Source organism: Serinus canaria, chromosome 1A (assembly GCF_022539315.1).
Source record: "Serinus canaria isolate serCan28SL12 chromosome 1A, serCan2020, whole genome shotgun sequence".
NCBI lineage: Eukaryota > Metazoa > Chordata > Aves > Passeriformes > Fringillidae > Serinus > Serinus canaria.
The window spans coordinates 64,977,963-64,993,781 of NC_066314.1; the positions used below are offsets into that span (position 1 = coordinate 64,977,963).

Consider the following 15,819-nt stretch of genomic DNA (forward strand, 5'->3'; position numbering starts at 1 on the left):
ACATTATGAAGCTGCTGTATGAAATCTACTTGGGTTGGGATTTTTAACAGCTTTAATGTTATTTTATTTCCAATGTCCTTTCATGTTGTCAGGGCAAACTAGAAGCATTTTGTGGAAGTAGGACTTGGACATGGCAGAGGCTCTCCTACAGGTGCCTGCTCCAGTCCAGCACACAGGGACTGGTGAAGTCTCACTGCCATTCCCTCAAACTGTAAGAACACTGTTTATTGAATGAATTCAAAAGCCAGCTCAGCATTTTCTTCCAGTGAAATATTTGAAATTCAGATGGAAAAAATGACATTTAAACATGTGGAATAGCTCAAAAGCTTTTTCTTTTAAATTTACCAAGCAGGTTGTCAGAAGAGGAAGAGAAATGTCTTTTTCTGTGGAAAAAGCTCGGTCACTGCTTTATTAACCTCCAAGAACCCACCTCTATTAATCACAAAACAGCTACTTAGTCCTTGCTGAACTCAATTCTCAGTGTCATTAATACAGCTGCATTAAACTATTATCTGAAGGAGGAGAAAAAGCTTTTTCACCACAGCAGCACAGAAGTGCTGCTGGCACACTTGGCAAAGGGCAGACTGGGGGCAGGAGGCTGGAGCAGCCTCTCCCAGGGGCTCTGCTCACTGTCTGTTTGTCCTGCAGGTTACAGCCAGGTAACCCTGCCCATCTCCAAACAGCCAGAGCCCAGCCCCCCAACACCCACACTGACCAAAGGAACAAAACCATTCCAAGCAGTGACAATGGCAGCCCTGTAGCTGAGCATTAGCAAGAAGTGGTGCTGCTTGCAGGAGTGCTCATTTCCTGGCAGGCAATGCCATCAATGGCTGCATCCTTCACTCAGGACACTTCACCTGACAACACTAAAATCAAACCTAGAGATGCAAGTATTTGAGCATCTCAAAAACACATGAAGCTGTTCAGCTGCACTTTTTCATGCTGCTAATTAAAGCAAAACCCCTTCTTGGAAGGGACAGCAACAGATGTGCTCATTTTTGAAGATTTTATGATTAAGACAAGCAAGGCATAAACTTAGTGTGTCCATGCTCAAGGCTAACTTGGATGAATGCAAACCAGGCTTTTTCTAAATATTTCTGCCAAATACCTGTACACATGCAGGAAAATCTCAAATCTGGCAAAGAATTCAAGAATCTACACTCTTTTACCTCAATGACCATATCCTTCCACAATAATCCCCTCCAGAGAACCAGCAGGCATTGTCACAACACCATGCCCTTCTCCAGGCCAGAATATCACTAAAAACCTGATCACATTAACAAAGGATTTATTTCAGGTCATTTGTACACTTAGACATCAACACATAAAATTTGTTAGGAAATGAAAGAAAATTGTCCAGAAGTCAGGAATTTTATTTTAACTAAAAATTCAAATTGCTAATCTACTTGTACAAGAACTGCTTTGAGGGAGGCACCATGGCCACTGCAACACAAATGCAATGGATTTCAACAGCAGGAAATACTCTGAATAGTGCAAATAACTGCAGTGGCATAGCCATGTGCACTCTGGGCATCCCAGGTAACTGCAAGCTTTGGGAGTCACCACTGATGGGTGGTGACAAACTTCCTCAGCACAGCTAGTTTCATTTCAGCAAATATATTTAAACTACCTGTATTTAATGGCCATGACAGAGGATACTGCAGCTGAGGGCTACCATACATTCATGAGCTCCAGCTGCCTTCCCCAGACACCTTCATCTCAATCCCATTCTTCATTTACAGCACTTGGTCAGCCTCAGAGGATACCCAACATGACAATGCCTGCACTGAAGACTCCTTGTCTTATTTTGAAACAATGAATTCCCTATGCTTTGTGGCTAATTTTTTTTCCAGTTCATGACATCCAGTGAAAATGTTTTTATCTGAATTGGATTTGTCTCCTCATGTATCTCAAAAGAATGCATTCCTAAATACACTAACACATCCTAGGAAGATGCCAAGGCAGGGTATTCTTCTATAGCTCAGATGCAAATTATTATTTCACAGCACTTCTGTATGTTTGTCAGGAAATTAAGCAGTGTCCAATTCCTAACACACTGTACTGTGATTATGTCTTTGAAAAACTTATTGGAATTGACTGGCAGAACTCTTGGGATTAATAATAAATTCAGCAGATAGGCTGTAACTGGTGATCCCTGTCATGCCTACACCAAAAGCCTTCTGAGGTAAGGAATCTGATGACCATCTGTACTATGCTGAGACCTTTATAGAAACTGGTTACATCTACTTTTAAGTACCATTGAACACTCCAACCCAGCCCACACTATCCTCAAAGGCCTTATGAAAACATGCAAACTGCCATTGGTGATATTCCCCAAAAGAATCCAATCTAGCTCATTCACTCAGAACAGTTGCACAGCACCTACCTCCCAGTACACTAAGACAGCTCAGATTTGTTCCCACTTGGTCATCCTGAATCATGGAGGAAAACAGTATTTCACTCCTTACCACTCCCATCCCATCCTCATACAGTAGTGGTATTTTATTTACAGTTCAAACTCATTGCATATTCTTTGTCTAATATCCTTTCTTTGTCTAATATCCTTTCAGTTTTCTTATCATCTCATATCAGTACCTGAACTCTGACCTGTGGTAACACTGGAAACAACCCAAAGCACAGAAAAAGCCACAAAGGCACTGTTTCATTTAGTGCTTTGTCTTTCACCTGCAAAAGCTTGCAGCTTCCCTGGGTGAATGCAGAACGTAGGCACATTAAACACATAAATGAGACCACAAAATCTTCAAGCAGTTGGAGGAGCTGCAGAATTCTAGCAGTGTGTAAATTTGACTGTCATTATAAAATATCTTTTTTAATCATCCTCTATTAAATTCTCTATTAAAGCAATGAGCATTTTTCCATTATGGCAGTGGCCATTTCCCACCAATTCAGCACACATTTACTCAAACACTTGAAGGAAGTTAGCAAAGCTTTTTCAAGGTGAAGGCTGTTGAAGCTTTTCAACAATGGAAACACATTAAGGACTAAGTAATCACAGGCATCTGCTCATCTGTTTTTTGCAGGTTCTGCTAACCAGTATGAGACACACTTCCATCTTTCTTAAAGGCTTTCTCCTAATTTCTGCACATAACAACAGAAGTATGAAGAGCTGAGGACATTTCTAATCGAGCTGTAAAACTCTGCAGGGTGTGGTGCTCTTATGAAATCAAGACCCAGGCATGAAATCCTGTCCTTTTTTGTGTGTGAAGTATTTCTTTACCGAGTAATGGCGCCAACCTGGATTCTGCAACCCTACATAAATCACTGCCAGTTGTGGCTAAGCTGTAATGTTAACCAACCAATTTAAAACCATTACTGACATAGAAACATGTATTTAGAGATTTTGTGCCAACTATGAAACCACACAGTTTTTCAATCATGTGAACAGGATACTCTATATGGAATGCTAAATACTAAAAGCCACACTGGTTTTGGGGTTACCTTTCCTGATTGCTCAGTTTGGCATAGAGGGCTTTTACCAGCTCTGGACATTTCAGCAAATGTTCTGTAACAATCAGGAACCTAAGGGAAAAGAAAAAGAAAGTCTTATTAGAGCTATAAAAGCAATATCCACATTTACTTCAAATGATGCTGATTAGTTTTACTTGCAGATTAATGTGTGTTGTACTTTTGGTCCTACTCACTAATAGATACAAATTGGCACAAAATAATTGCACGTTGTCCTGCAGTTTTTTCCCTAACATAGCAATGACCATTTCTCATCAGTTCAGCACACTTTTACTCACATGCTTGAAGGAGTCTTAGGCCAGTTATATATACCACAATTCAAAGAATGAAACACTCAACCAATGGTTTATACAAAAAGACAAAATTCAAGCTTGAAAATTGTTATTCTATTCATCACAACACTGCCTGTATGCCCAAACAGTCAAGAAAGTGCCCAAATAATTCTTTTAAAAAGGCAATCTTACAAAGCATCAAAGCCAATGGGAACTCTTTTGTCAGATGGAAGGCAGCAAAGCACTTTTCTCAACTTCAAAAACATACCCTCCTTGTGTAAGAGATACCTAAGCTGAGAACAAATTCCAAGTCCTTGCTTTACAAGGCAGGTAGATATAGAATCATAGAGTCTCATATTCTGGAAGGGACCCACAAAGACTGAGTTCAACTCCTGGCCCAGCACAAGACACCCCCAAATTTAACACAAGGATCTTGCCAGTCAAAATCCACTGAAGAATATTCTGTAATAAATTATCACCCACCACCTTTCTTTTTTCACACCACGTTCAGGGTTTCTGTCTGGAATATAAAAAGACCAAAAAATGACTAAAAGTTGACAAACTGTTCACTGGTTCCCTCTTCACCAAAATGTTGCAAGGGATCTATGATACCAACCTTCCTCAAAAGAAGAGTCTCTTTAAAAAACAATCTATCCAAAACTGACATAGCTCATTCATTTTTCTTAATACTTTCCCTGGAAAATATGGTCAGCCTTGGCCTTGTGCTCATGCCAGTATTTTCACTGTTTGCTCTCCCAAGCACCATCCACAGCAGGTAACACTCATTTAATTTCAACCCAGACTCATAATCCCAGTTATGGTAAAAAAACAAAGTCAAAGTATTTAGCTCTTCAGATCACATCCCCAGGAGCAGTGATATTTATGGTACATAGGTACACCCAAACTAGGTGATGCATTTTTAAAGTAGCTTGTCTAGGCTACAATAGTTACAAGTCTCAGAGCATCCTCTTAGCTGATGAAGTTGGAGAGAAAGAACAGCTAAAAATAATATTAAAATCAAGCAATTTCAATACTCCCTCCACCTCCTCCCTAGTTTTACCTTTGCTCACAGCCTTTATTTTGCATAGCCACAATCTATTACATAGCTAATAAGAAGATCACAATGAAGCCTTCCAGCTGAAACAAAGTATTTTTTGCCCAAGTACTCAATGCCAACTGGTCAAATAGGAGACTAAGAGGTGCAAAAGATTAATAGCTATTATATTTCTAATGCTAACTGTGGACTTAGCCAGCATCTGATTCAGTTACTGAAAACTTGACATTTTTAAGAGGGGGAGGAAGAAAAACTATTTTCTACTGCACTTCTTTTTACTGATATTTGCCCATTCATTCATAAAAAAAATAGGCAGAGGTGTAAGGAATCATCGACTTAAAACTGGCATGCTGAGGAGTGCAGCATTGATCCAAGAGTTTTTCAATACAAATTTTAAAAAACATGAAGACTTGCCCAAAGTCAGCAGCAGGAATGTATCCAACTGAGCTGCACAGACTCAGCTGTAACACCCAAGTGGAGCCATCAGCAGGGCAGTCAAGGGCAACTCTTCCACAGTTCCTGAACTAACATCTCACATCCATCCACAGTTAAACCTTCAGAATCGTCACAACCAACTTCATTTTCCATGGATTTAAGCAGAACCACAAACTTTTGTGTGGAGCTGCAGAAGAAAATAGCACAGATCAGTGCTGTGCAGAACACAGAACTTGGCCTGAGAATGTACAAATTTCAGCTGACAAAGCAGTAGAGTAAAAAGTGCATTTGAGGAGATAGCCTGAAGCCAAATTTTTCTATTTTGCAATTGGGGCTATTTAATTTAAAGCTTAATTCTCACGTTTAAGACTACATCGAGGAAACCTTCTTGCCTACTTGTCTTACAATTAAAAAGTGATCAATAACCATCACAGAAAAAAATCTGCTGCTACTAGGTTCATGTTCCTGATCAATCACTACTGCAAAGTGGAAGGCCCATAGTTCAGCTGTTCCTTGGGTCAGTGCTCCTGCATCATCTCCTCACACGCATTTTGCACATTCTGTGGACTAGACCTCTACTGCTTGAGGAGCTTGGAATATTTGAAGACTAAAATTTCTGGTTCTTATCTTCTGGTTTCATGATGTGATGCAACACCTCAGAAAATAAAAAGCTCTGGCTGCCCCATCACTGGAAGTGTCCAAGGCCAGGCTGGACAGGGCTTGGAGCAACCTGGGATAGTGGAAGATGTCCCTGCTCAAGGTAGGAGAGAAGCTTTAAGGAAGGAGATGAGCTTTAATGTCCATTCCAACCCAAACCAGTGTGTGATTCTATGAAGTGTCTGCTTCTGTAATTAAGTGTTCCTTTTACCTTATCCACTTTCTGCACTACTGTATCTTGAAGAACAGAGCAGGAGCATCATCACCAAGAGATAACAGAAGAACTAACAGTGGAGAGTAAGGCACTTCCAACTCCTTCACCACACCTAGCAATTTTGGAGGTAGCTAAACAAGGATGCAACAAATTCAATGTACTCTCTTTAGTCCTCTCAGCCCTCCTGTTTTTCATTTGTGGCACGAGAAAAGAAGAGGAAAAGCAAGATCATCCACAATTCTGAAATATAAAAAGATATTCAGTTTTGGGTTACTGACTGAACATGGCATTTCAAATGCACACAAAAGGCTTTGGTAGGAGATTTAAACTCTCTTAGGGGGCCAACAGCAGAACCACTGGAATAAACTGAAGACCACTGTAATTTAGTGAAGGAAATCATGAAAATTAAAGCTGTTATGCAAGCGTAACACAGTAAGAAATGAATAGTGTTAAATATGCCAATCTTCTTGACTCTTTAAAAATTGTTTGGCTAAAATCCTAAAATAATCAAGTGCTTCCATAGTAGATAAACACAGGAGGAGATGTTCAAAGACTTTGTAACAGCACAAGGGCTGTATTGTACCAAACTGCAGTTCCAAAGCAGCCAAGACAAAGTGGTATGAGCTACATTTGCACTCAGTGTATTCCAGATGGCCACTAAGCTTGCTCCAATCAAAGCTGGGTGTAAGCAATCGACTTTATCATCAAATGTCATGCTCCATATTAAGTTGATTTTATCCCATTAGCAAATTTAGGGAACAATTTCCTCAGTCTCAGGAAAAAAGGAAGACAACCCCACATGTTTTCCAAGTACAAAGAACAAGACATGGCAATTCCCTACTTGATCAGCAACCTTCTTTTTCAATCTCAAGCCAAAAGCATTTTTCATCACCCTACAATAATGCCACTCTATCCAAAATATTTAGTAAGAACTAAATAGCTATCTTTTTACTGTAATTTAACAAACAAATGTAATAAATCATCCCCATTTTGAAGAGAAGTAAAGAAGAAAGTTCAGCTATTTTCAGCCAACCTTCAAACTCTCATCACCAGCCTTTTTAGATGCTAAAAAAAACAATATGCCTCATGAGGAATTATTTGGAATCAGAGCACATTTTAGAAGAAGCATATTTCATCCTTGCACAAGAATAGAAGAACACTACCAAAACCATTTAAATAAACAATTACAAGTATAAAGCTATTCAATACCAAGTGGAACGTGTGCTGTCATAAAATCCCTAGAAAAGAGGTAATTCACCCCATTCCCACACCAGCACTTCTCACTCAGAAGAAGAATAAAGAAACATTTTCATATGGAAGGCTTGGTCCTATCAACCATCACAATCCCCCTCTCCTGTACTGAACCAAGCACAGCAGTGAACATCCTTCCACCTTCCAAAGGCATTCCCCAATGAAACATCCTCCCTACTGGCCATGATAGCCCCCACCAAGTAAACTCTGAGGTCCAGAAGACTAAATTCAAATTATGTGCAGTATTTCTCTGATTCAGAAGACACTCCCACTGAATTTGACAGCTACATCTGAAAGGCACTAAACAGAGATTAAATCTAATTTATACGTAAAACTGAAATAATTTTTTTCTGAAGAGCTATCAAGAAATAAATGGAAGATGATTAGCAATGGCTAATAGCACTTCCTGCTCCCCTCTCTCCACAATATACACAAAAAGAAAGAGGTGACAAGATAATTAAATGTATGAGGCTGAGCTTTGAAAGATTGAGGAAATCTGTGCCAATTCACTGCTACTGCAAATAGAAAGTAGAAGTTACTCAGATCTCTAAAATGAAGGCAACTTTTCCAAGTGTCAGTACTATTTAAAACCACAGCTGAACTTGGAACCTGCAACGTAACTTTAACTTTCCTGGAATTAAAAAATAATTATTTTCTGGAGACCAGAAGAAGGGGGTGGAGGACATCCCAAACTGTCCAACAGAAAAAAATTAGTTGCCAGCCCAATGAAAAAAAGTTACTTCACCCCCCACACACAAACACACACCCCCACAGCCCAATTAAGCAAAAAGAGCAGCACTGAAGAGTTCTATCCTTGCCTTTAAATCTTGCCCATAGGCAAGACTCCTTGCCACAGGAGTACCAGTTTCTGTCCACACATATTTCCATAAGCCAGGACAAAAAACCCAAAGGCAAAAAATTGGGGAGGGGTAGCCCCACATCCTAATCTTTACAGTAATCATTGAGTTGTGGTTTGAAAAAGAGAAAGTAGATGTTCAGCAAAACTTACTTCAATGCCAAACAGCTGACCACACTTCTAATATCATTTTTCTGAAAGCCAAAAAGCACATTATGCCTCTTATTTTAAAATGGAGGATTTTTGTACTTTGCTCTTCAGGAATCAAAAATACAACCTGCTTTTCCTATCCATACTGGCTGAACTGCCCCATCACACACTTGGAAAAAACTGATGACACAAGCTATACTCTCATCTCTAATGGAGCCACCAAGGTATTTCTAAAATAAACAGCTTTTAGAACACACATTGATCATGGTTAGGATAAATTACAATGTATTTTTTTTACTATTTTTTCCTAATTATTTTTAAAATACACATGCTTTTCTAGGTTCACATTCTAAAATAGATCTCATGTGGCATTCTCTGTCGGTTTCTTTTCTAAATACTGTACCTTCCACATTCTGTGACATCATTTGCTACTGATTAACACAAATCCAAGAGGGATTGAATGTGTATGTATGTGGAAACACAGAGAAACAACTTTTGTAAGGCTCCACAATCCTCCAGAGCCAAAGGCTCTCTGCATGTGTTTTGAAAAGCTGTTACTGAAAATAAATAAGAGCATTTCTTTGGAACTTCACAGGAGTCTGTAACAGAGGGCTCTTCAGGCCTCAGTAGTACTCACACAAAGTAGAAAATACCTATCAGTTATTGAACAGTTATAGCCAGTTATACTCCAGCTTTGTTTCCTAAAGGATGGATATGTCCAATTTCCTGACAGCATCCTTTGGTAGGAAGTGGCTGTTGAAAGCAAGCAGCACCAGAACAAGAATCAAACTGTTGGAGCAAGTCCAGAGGAGGCCACAAGGTTGATAAAGGGACTGAAGCACTTCCCTTATGGAGACAGGATGACAGAGTAGGGGTTGCTCAGCCTGGACAAGAGAAGGTTGTGTGGAGACCCCACAGAACTTTCCAGTATCTGAAAGGGTTACAGGGAAGCTGGAGAAGGACATTTCATAATGAACTGTAGTGATAAGGCAAGGGGGAATGGATATACACTGACAGAGAATAGGCTTAGATCAGATACAGGGAAGAAATTCCTCCTATGAGGGTGGTGAGGCCCTGGCTCAGGTTGGCCAGAGAAGCTGTGGCTGCCCCACCCCTGGAAGTGTCCAAGGCCAGGCTGGACAGATCTTGGAGCAATCTGGGATAGTGGAAGGTGTCCCTGCCCATGGCATTGATACCAAAATTGGCCTGACAGAAACTTTCTAACACAGTTTGAGTATCAGAAAGCAAGTATTCTTTATGGCAGCACTGGGGTCCCAGGGGGATCCTTCTTTCAACTGAGTGCCCCAAGCATTAGGTGAATAGAACTTTTATGAGACACTCTGATTACATATTCACGAGCTATTTCCACTGCTCCTTGACCCCCACTTTTGAATAAGTGCAATATCATTGTTTTGCATTAACTCTGTCAACCTTGCAGAGCTGAGCTGGCATCCTGATTGCATTTTGCATGAATTCTGTTTTGTCTGCTTCTCCAAGGCTTCACTGGCTCTTATTTGATAAGAGTAAAATGTTGTTCTGTTCTGCTATCCTTGTCAAGTGAGTAAAATGCTGCTCAGTTCTACTTGTCCTTGTCAGCAGGGAGTTGGAACTGGATGAGCTTTAAGGCCCCTTCCAACACAAGCCATTCTACAATTCTTTATATTCAACTCATTATATCAACAGTTCAGAATTAAATCTGTGTATCATTACAGCTACTCAGGAAACATAGAAGATACACAGAAAATAAATTACTGTCACAAAAGGGCTGGAAAACCATGTTCATCTCTTTGAATAGAAATATAAGATGGAAGAGAGGGGTGGAAGAAGCAAACCCAAAAGATGCAGACAAACCAATAAGAGTTCAGGAGACAGCAGCTCACTTTGAGAAGAACAGCAAGTTTTCTGGAAGACAACTGTACAGCAAAGAACGATGGAGGAGATAGGATCAGTTAATTAGGGTATGCCAGAAATCAGATCCAAGAAAGGAAGCAAACTTGTTTCTGCAGAGTTAGTGTCTTTGCAAAGTACATTCTGTAACATCAGACACCTTGCAACTTTCCAAAGCAGCAAGCTCTGGGCACTCTCCACAAGCCAAGCTATAAAGGGGTACGAGCCAGTCAGACAAATATTTTTAAGAACCTCAGAACTTAAATACCACCTCAGAACTTAAATACCATCTGCTTTCTCAGACCACTGCTCTTGAGAGTCAGACCAGCAGCAGCAACCTCAGATGAGCTCCCAGCATTCAGGATTACAGGACTGCCAGCCTGACACAAACTCAGGAGCTGTACTGAATAGAAGTTTAGTGGCAATGTAAAAATACATTGTTTAATAGATGTTAATATTATTTTAATGTGATATTCAGCATCTAACATTAAAAATGGCAAAGACAGCAATATGTAAATAATCCTGGAACTATTGAGAAGATCCAGCTTCTAAAAGAGAAAGAGAAGGATGCATCGGTTCTTGAATCATTAGAATATTTAATAAATGTTTATATTACATTCTCCAGCTTCACAGATTTCAGAGATAGAAGCATTTCTGAGGCTGACAAGTAACCACAAGCTTAATGAAATGAGCCTTCAGACCATCTGATCCAGAGAAAAATGATCACAGAAGAACTGAACACCAAATTTGACCAGGGCATTCCCTAGAAAAACAACTTCCTCCTTTATTAACTATTTCTTAGCTCACAGCATGCCACAAAAATACTTAGTAGAATGTGTATCACTCAACAAACACAATCAGATGTACATCACAGCACTGTTACCTCTCATTCTTTCAAGTTTTAAGGCAACTTTTTGTTATGTTGGTAATGTACAAACATTTTAAAACTGCATCAGTCCTTAGTCTAGAAATTCCACTGTGCTGATTTGCAAAACAGCTCTTCTCTGTTTCAGAAACTGCTTAGGAAGTGAATGACTTGGCTTTCCATCACTCATTAGAATTAGAAGCTGTTGAACTGAGATCTTATTTCCCATGACCCACCCCTCACAGGAAGCAGAGCCAACACCTCAGAAATTCCCTCTTTACTGATGCAAAATCTTGGCCCTCAACCAAACATCTTGTGACTCAAGAAACAGGCAAAAACGACAGGAAAATTCTAAAAAGCTACCTCCAACCTTTAAAGATCCTTCCTCTGCTCTCTCTAACTGGGAGAGGAGTTTGTGGCAGACAGAGGAAGAACAGCAAAAGTTCTGCTACCATCTGCTGCCTCTGAAAAAGAAGCTCTGAGAAACTGCTCAGAACAATTTCAGATTTCCTTGGATACACAGTGGCTGTGGAAGAGGCAAAAGGCATCACACTTGGAAGGAGGTTCCTCCTCAATTTTTCCTAAGGACTTTTCCAACTAGAAGATGGGAAACTGGACTCCAAACATGAATTCAGGTTTATTAACAGAGAAAGAACTGCCAGCCCATCAAAATAAAGACCTTAAAAGTGTGCTTGCATGGGTGAGGAATAGAGAACCCAAGTAGTGCTAGCTGAATGGAGTAGTGAGCACTGCATGGAAGAGGCTATATTTCAGCCAATGGCCTTAAATCCAAAGATTTATCCTGGATATCCTCTCTCTGTCCTAACAATTCATGGCAGCAACTGCAAAAATATTTTGAGCATAACAGTTGTTTACTTGCAGAATGCATTGGGTACTGTCTCAGAGGAACATTAACTTCATAAATTTCAGTGCACAATAAAAGGGAATAAAATAATGAATGGAAGTTCTGCCTATGACCAAAACTTACCTAGTTATTCAAATAAAGAGTTCCAACACCTAAAAGCAACAATTGACAGCAAGAAAGCTCAGTCAACAGGAAGAATAAACACCCGTGTCTCCCTTCTTATTTGATTTAACATGAAATCAGATGCTCCAGCTCAGAGACAAGAAGGTAGACAGGAATTAAGTGGTACTTTTAACTTTAGGTAAGAACACCTTAATTTCAGTCCCTTGTCAGTAAGCATTGAGCATAACCACCAAAAAAAAAATGTGGATTTCAGTCCAGTCATATAATATCATAGAATGGGTACTGTGCACTTTTGCCAGCTGGGGCACAAGAGACCCAAACCTTTCCAACAGGACGCTCATTCTGCAAATGCCACAGCCATGTAAATTCCTTTCAGCAATCCTATTGGGATGTAGATGTACTTCCCAATTTGCTGTGAGAGCTGCAAATTTTCAGTGTTACAGCTTGTCCCTTTTTTCATTTCAAGTCTACCCTGAAAAGAGACCATTCCCCACCCACATCAAACAGCCACAGTGGAGGTAATATTTTCATCATAACATCAACTGAATCTACTTCACACTAGAGAGATCAGGGAAATGCAGCTCTCAGAATTTATTTTGATGCTGCATTTATTCTGCATTTACCTTCAAAACATAAATTTGCCACTACAACTTTGGTATCTCAGTCAAAACAAATTTCAAAAATTAAAGATAATCAAGAAAATTATCTGAAAAGCAATACTTTACATGTGTGTTATTGACAGATGACAAAACTAAGGACTTGGTTTGTCACTTTTGGAGCAGAAGTCTCATTGTCTGACCCTAAACTTACATTTTGCTTTTTGAAAACCATTATGCCATAAGCAAACTGCCCTTGCCATTAAAAAAGCCCAGCCACAAACAAATTTGAGGGTTTTTTTCAGTACAAAAGTAAGCTATAAAATGACATTTACTTCTCATTCAATTATTTTAAGTCTGTGTTAGATTTTCCATATTGCTTTTAAAACACCAACAATTCTTCCTAATTAAATACTGAATTTAAACAGTATTAAATTTCGTATTAAATACTAAATTTAAACCTTAAAGAGAATGCTACAAAAACATACAATTAATTATTTTGCCCTTGGAATACATGGTGTAACAATTAGCTGAATGTGCTTCCTTGCCATGCAGGGCAGCACATTTATCAAAGGCAGAACTGATAACAATATTTAGAAGAATGGCCATTAGTAAAAAATATAAAAGTTCAAAGGGATAAAATCACTGATTAACAGAATTAAAGTGCTTGCAAAGTATGAAATGAAGATTCACCAAAAAAGTCTTCCCTGTTTGGGTATAAAAATGACTGCATGTTACAATAGAAAATGGCAAGTCTTCCTAGCATGACCTGTCTGTGAGACTATCCTGTGCTAACTTTAAAAAATCTCCACAAGTATAAATTAGTTTGCATTCTAAACCCCATTTCATTAATGAAAGAAAACCAGACCATGATTTGAAAATTCCTATGTCCTCAACAAAAAATGGAGTCTTAACTTAGCAACAATCAAAAGAGTCATGAAACTACCATGGAAATTATCTCTATTCTAAACTACTAATTTCTAATTAGATCTTCATTTACTACTTTGCAGTGTCACAAGTTCAGACATTTTAATACAGTGATTTACACCAGAAAAACACCTAATTAAGAGGTGAAGAAAATGAAAATTGAACAATACATACGACCACTCAGAATCCAACTGCTCTTTGTAGACTCTCAGGACATGAAGGGCCACAGCCAAGTTTCCAGGGTCCAGCAGTTCTCTCACTCGCTCTGAATTCAGGCAGGTGAACAGAACCATGCAGCAATAGGAGACAATTTTCTCATCACTGTATGTCAGACATGTCCTTCAAGAGAAAATAAGGAGTTAAGGGCAAGTTGAAATGGACCCTGGAAAAACAGGCGAGGGACACTGAGCTTGCTGAGCTGTTTCTTTGCTGTCTTTTAGAGAACCACAAGTTTGTCATTCCCTAAGAGGGATAAAAGTCACCTGCAAGGAAAAATATCCAACTCACTGCTGAAGGCCAAACTTTACAGGAAGTTTACAAAACTAATGCTAAATTGGAACTGCTGTTCTTACTGTAAGGTCTTCTACACTTTTTACAAGTGGGCTCCAAAAACACATGGAGAATGATTATCAAATTGAATCAAAGTGTCTTTGTCACCAGCTTACTAAAAAAATCTGGGTGAACACATCAATAATGCTGCCATGTGTCTGCACAAAATAGTTTATGTAATGTTTCTTTACACATATGTCATCAAATCCCCAGGAAGATATTCTGGTGAGGTTAGGAGGGAAGATGGAAGGATTGAAAGAGATGAAGATTAAGGAACTTTTACAGATTACATCTGATTCACCAATACTGATAGATCTGCACAGCAGGAACATGAGAAGAAAATGCTGTGCTCTTGGAAATGAGTGTAACTACTTGAAAACATGTCTGAAATAAAGCTTATGTTTGAAGCTCATCATTCCAAACAGTTTTCTTCCAGTTTCAGTTAAATTAAATCAATTTACTGATAGTTTAGAACAAGCAGGTTTTTAAAGGTTCTGACTCCTGTGGTTGACTAACAAAAACCATCTACAGGATATGGTCTCAACCAGCCCATTCTCACCAAAGTTATTTTTCAGAGTTTCAGGGTGCTAGCAAAGGCACAACTACCATGTACAAAAGATTTGAATACAACCACAGAAATGACATGAGGAAAAAAAAAAACCCATCCATGCTTACAAGAAGAGATCTGGAAAAGCACACTTCCAAATGCTATTCTGGGAATCTCCATTTCCTGCTGCAATGTTTCCAAGAAACTGAAGACTACAACGAAGAGCTGAAAGAAATCCAGAAAATACATTAACAAGATTTCAAAGCAACACTAATAAATCTCACAAAAATTACATACTTCAATATTCCAGATACACACTGCAGAATCCATCTCCAGGAAGCTTTAGGTGCAGTATTACACACGTACTGTACATAAATATTTGCATTTTCTCTTCTAATACAAATAATTTTACAAAGTATTTTAGAATTACACCCAAGACTTGTCTGACTATTACACACTGGCTACTGGTGATTACAAGAACTAATTGACAGGTTCTTGCTTCTCACGTTATATTCTGGTCAATGGAAAAAACATTATAGATGATTACAATGTGCTCAATACCTTCTATCCCAGAACTTCTCTCCTAGAAAAATGAAAGCCAGATCTCCAAATAGCTCTGCCTCCATTTCTGACACTGAATTTAACATGGCTGATTTCTGTTCTTACTCCAAAGGATTTATTTTACCCTCTCTCAATATAAAATTTAAAATACAAGAAGATGATATTTCACCATGCAAGTTAATATCCTAGAGCAGCCACCAAAAGGTGTTAAGTCATAAAACACAACAGCATGAACTCAAAGACTTCACAAAATTAAAACATTTGTTTTGTCCCTATCAACAGCTCTCAATACCATGGCCCTTATTAATAAGTTGGCAAAGAAACCTGAAATGACATGTTCAAATCCAGTTTAACAGATAGTACAAACAGCCTAATACATATGGAGGTGGCTATTATTGCCAGGTTCTGCACATCTAAAATTAGGTCTCTTGGAAAGGTGCTGTGCCTCTGTGCCAGCTGGCAGCCAGATTTCCTAAACAAGTCTGGGCATATGTCCTCTTGAGAACAAGAAGAAAGCAAGTCTG

The 15,819-nt window shown here is 39.0% G+C and overlaps 1 protein-coding gene across 2 annotated transcripts in view; it reads right to left on the reverse strand.

The window, feature by feature from the left end:
• The window catches only part of ATXN10 (ataxin 10), an 80,737-nt gene that overhangs the window by 41,463 nt on the left and 23,455 nt on the right, over positions 1-15,819 (reverse strand). For both annotated transcript variants that reach the window (XM_050969765.1, XM_050969766.1), the window contains exons 4-6: positions 14,863-14,959; positions 13,813-13,977; positions 3,460-3,540 (exon numbers count right to left, since the gene is read on the reverse strand). In XM_050969765.1, the coding sequence (XP_050825722.1) occupies positions 3,460-3,540; positions 13,813-13,977; positions 14,863-14,959 (343 nt within the window). The remainder of the gene's footprint in view (positions 1-3,459; positions 3,541-13,812; positions 13,978-14,862; positions 14,960-15,819) is intronic.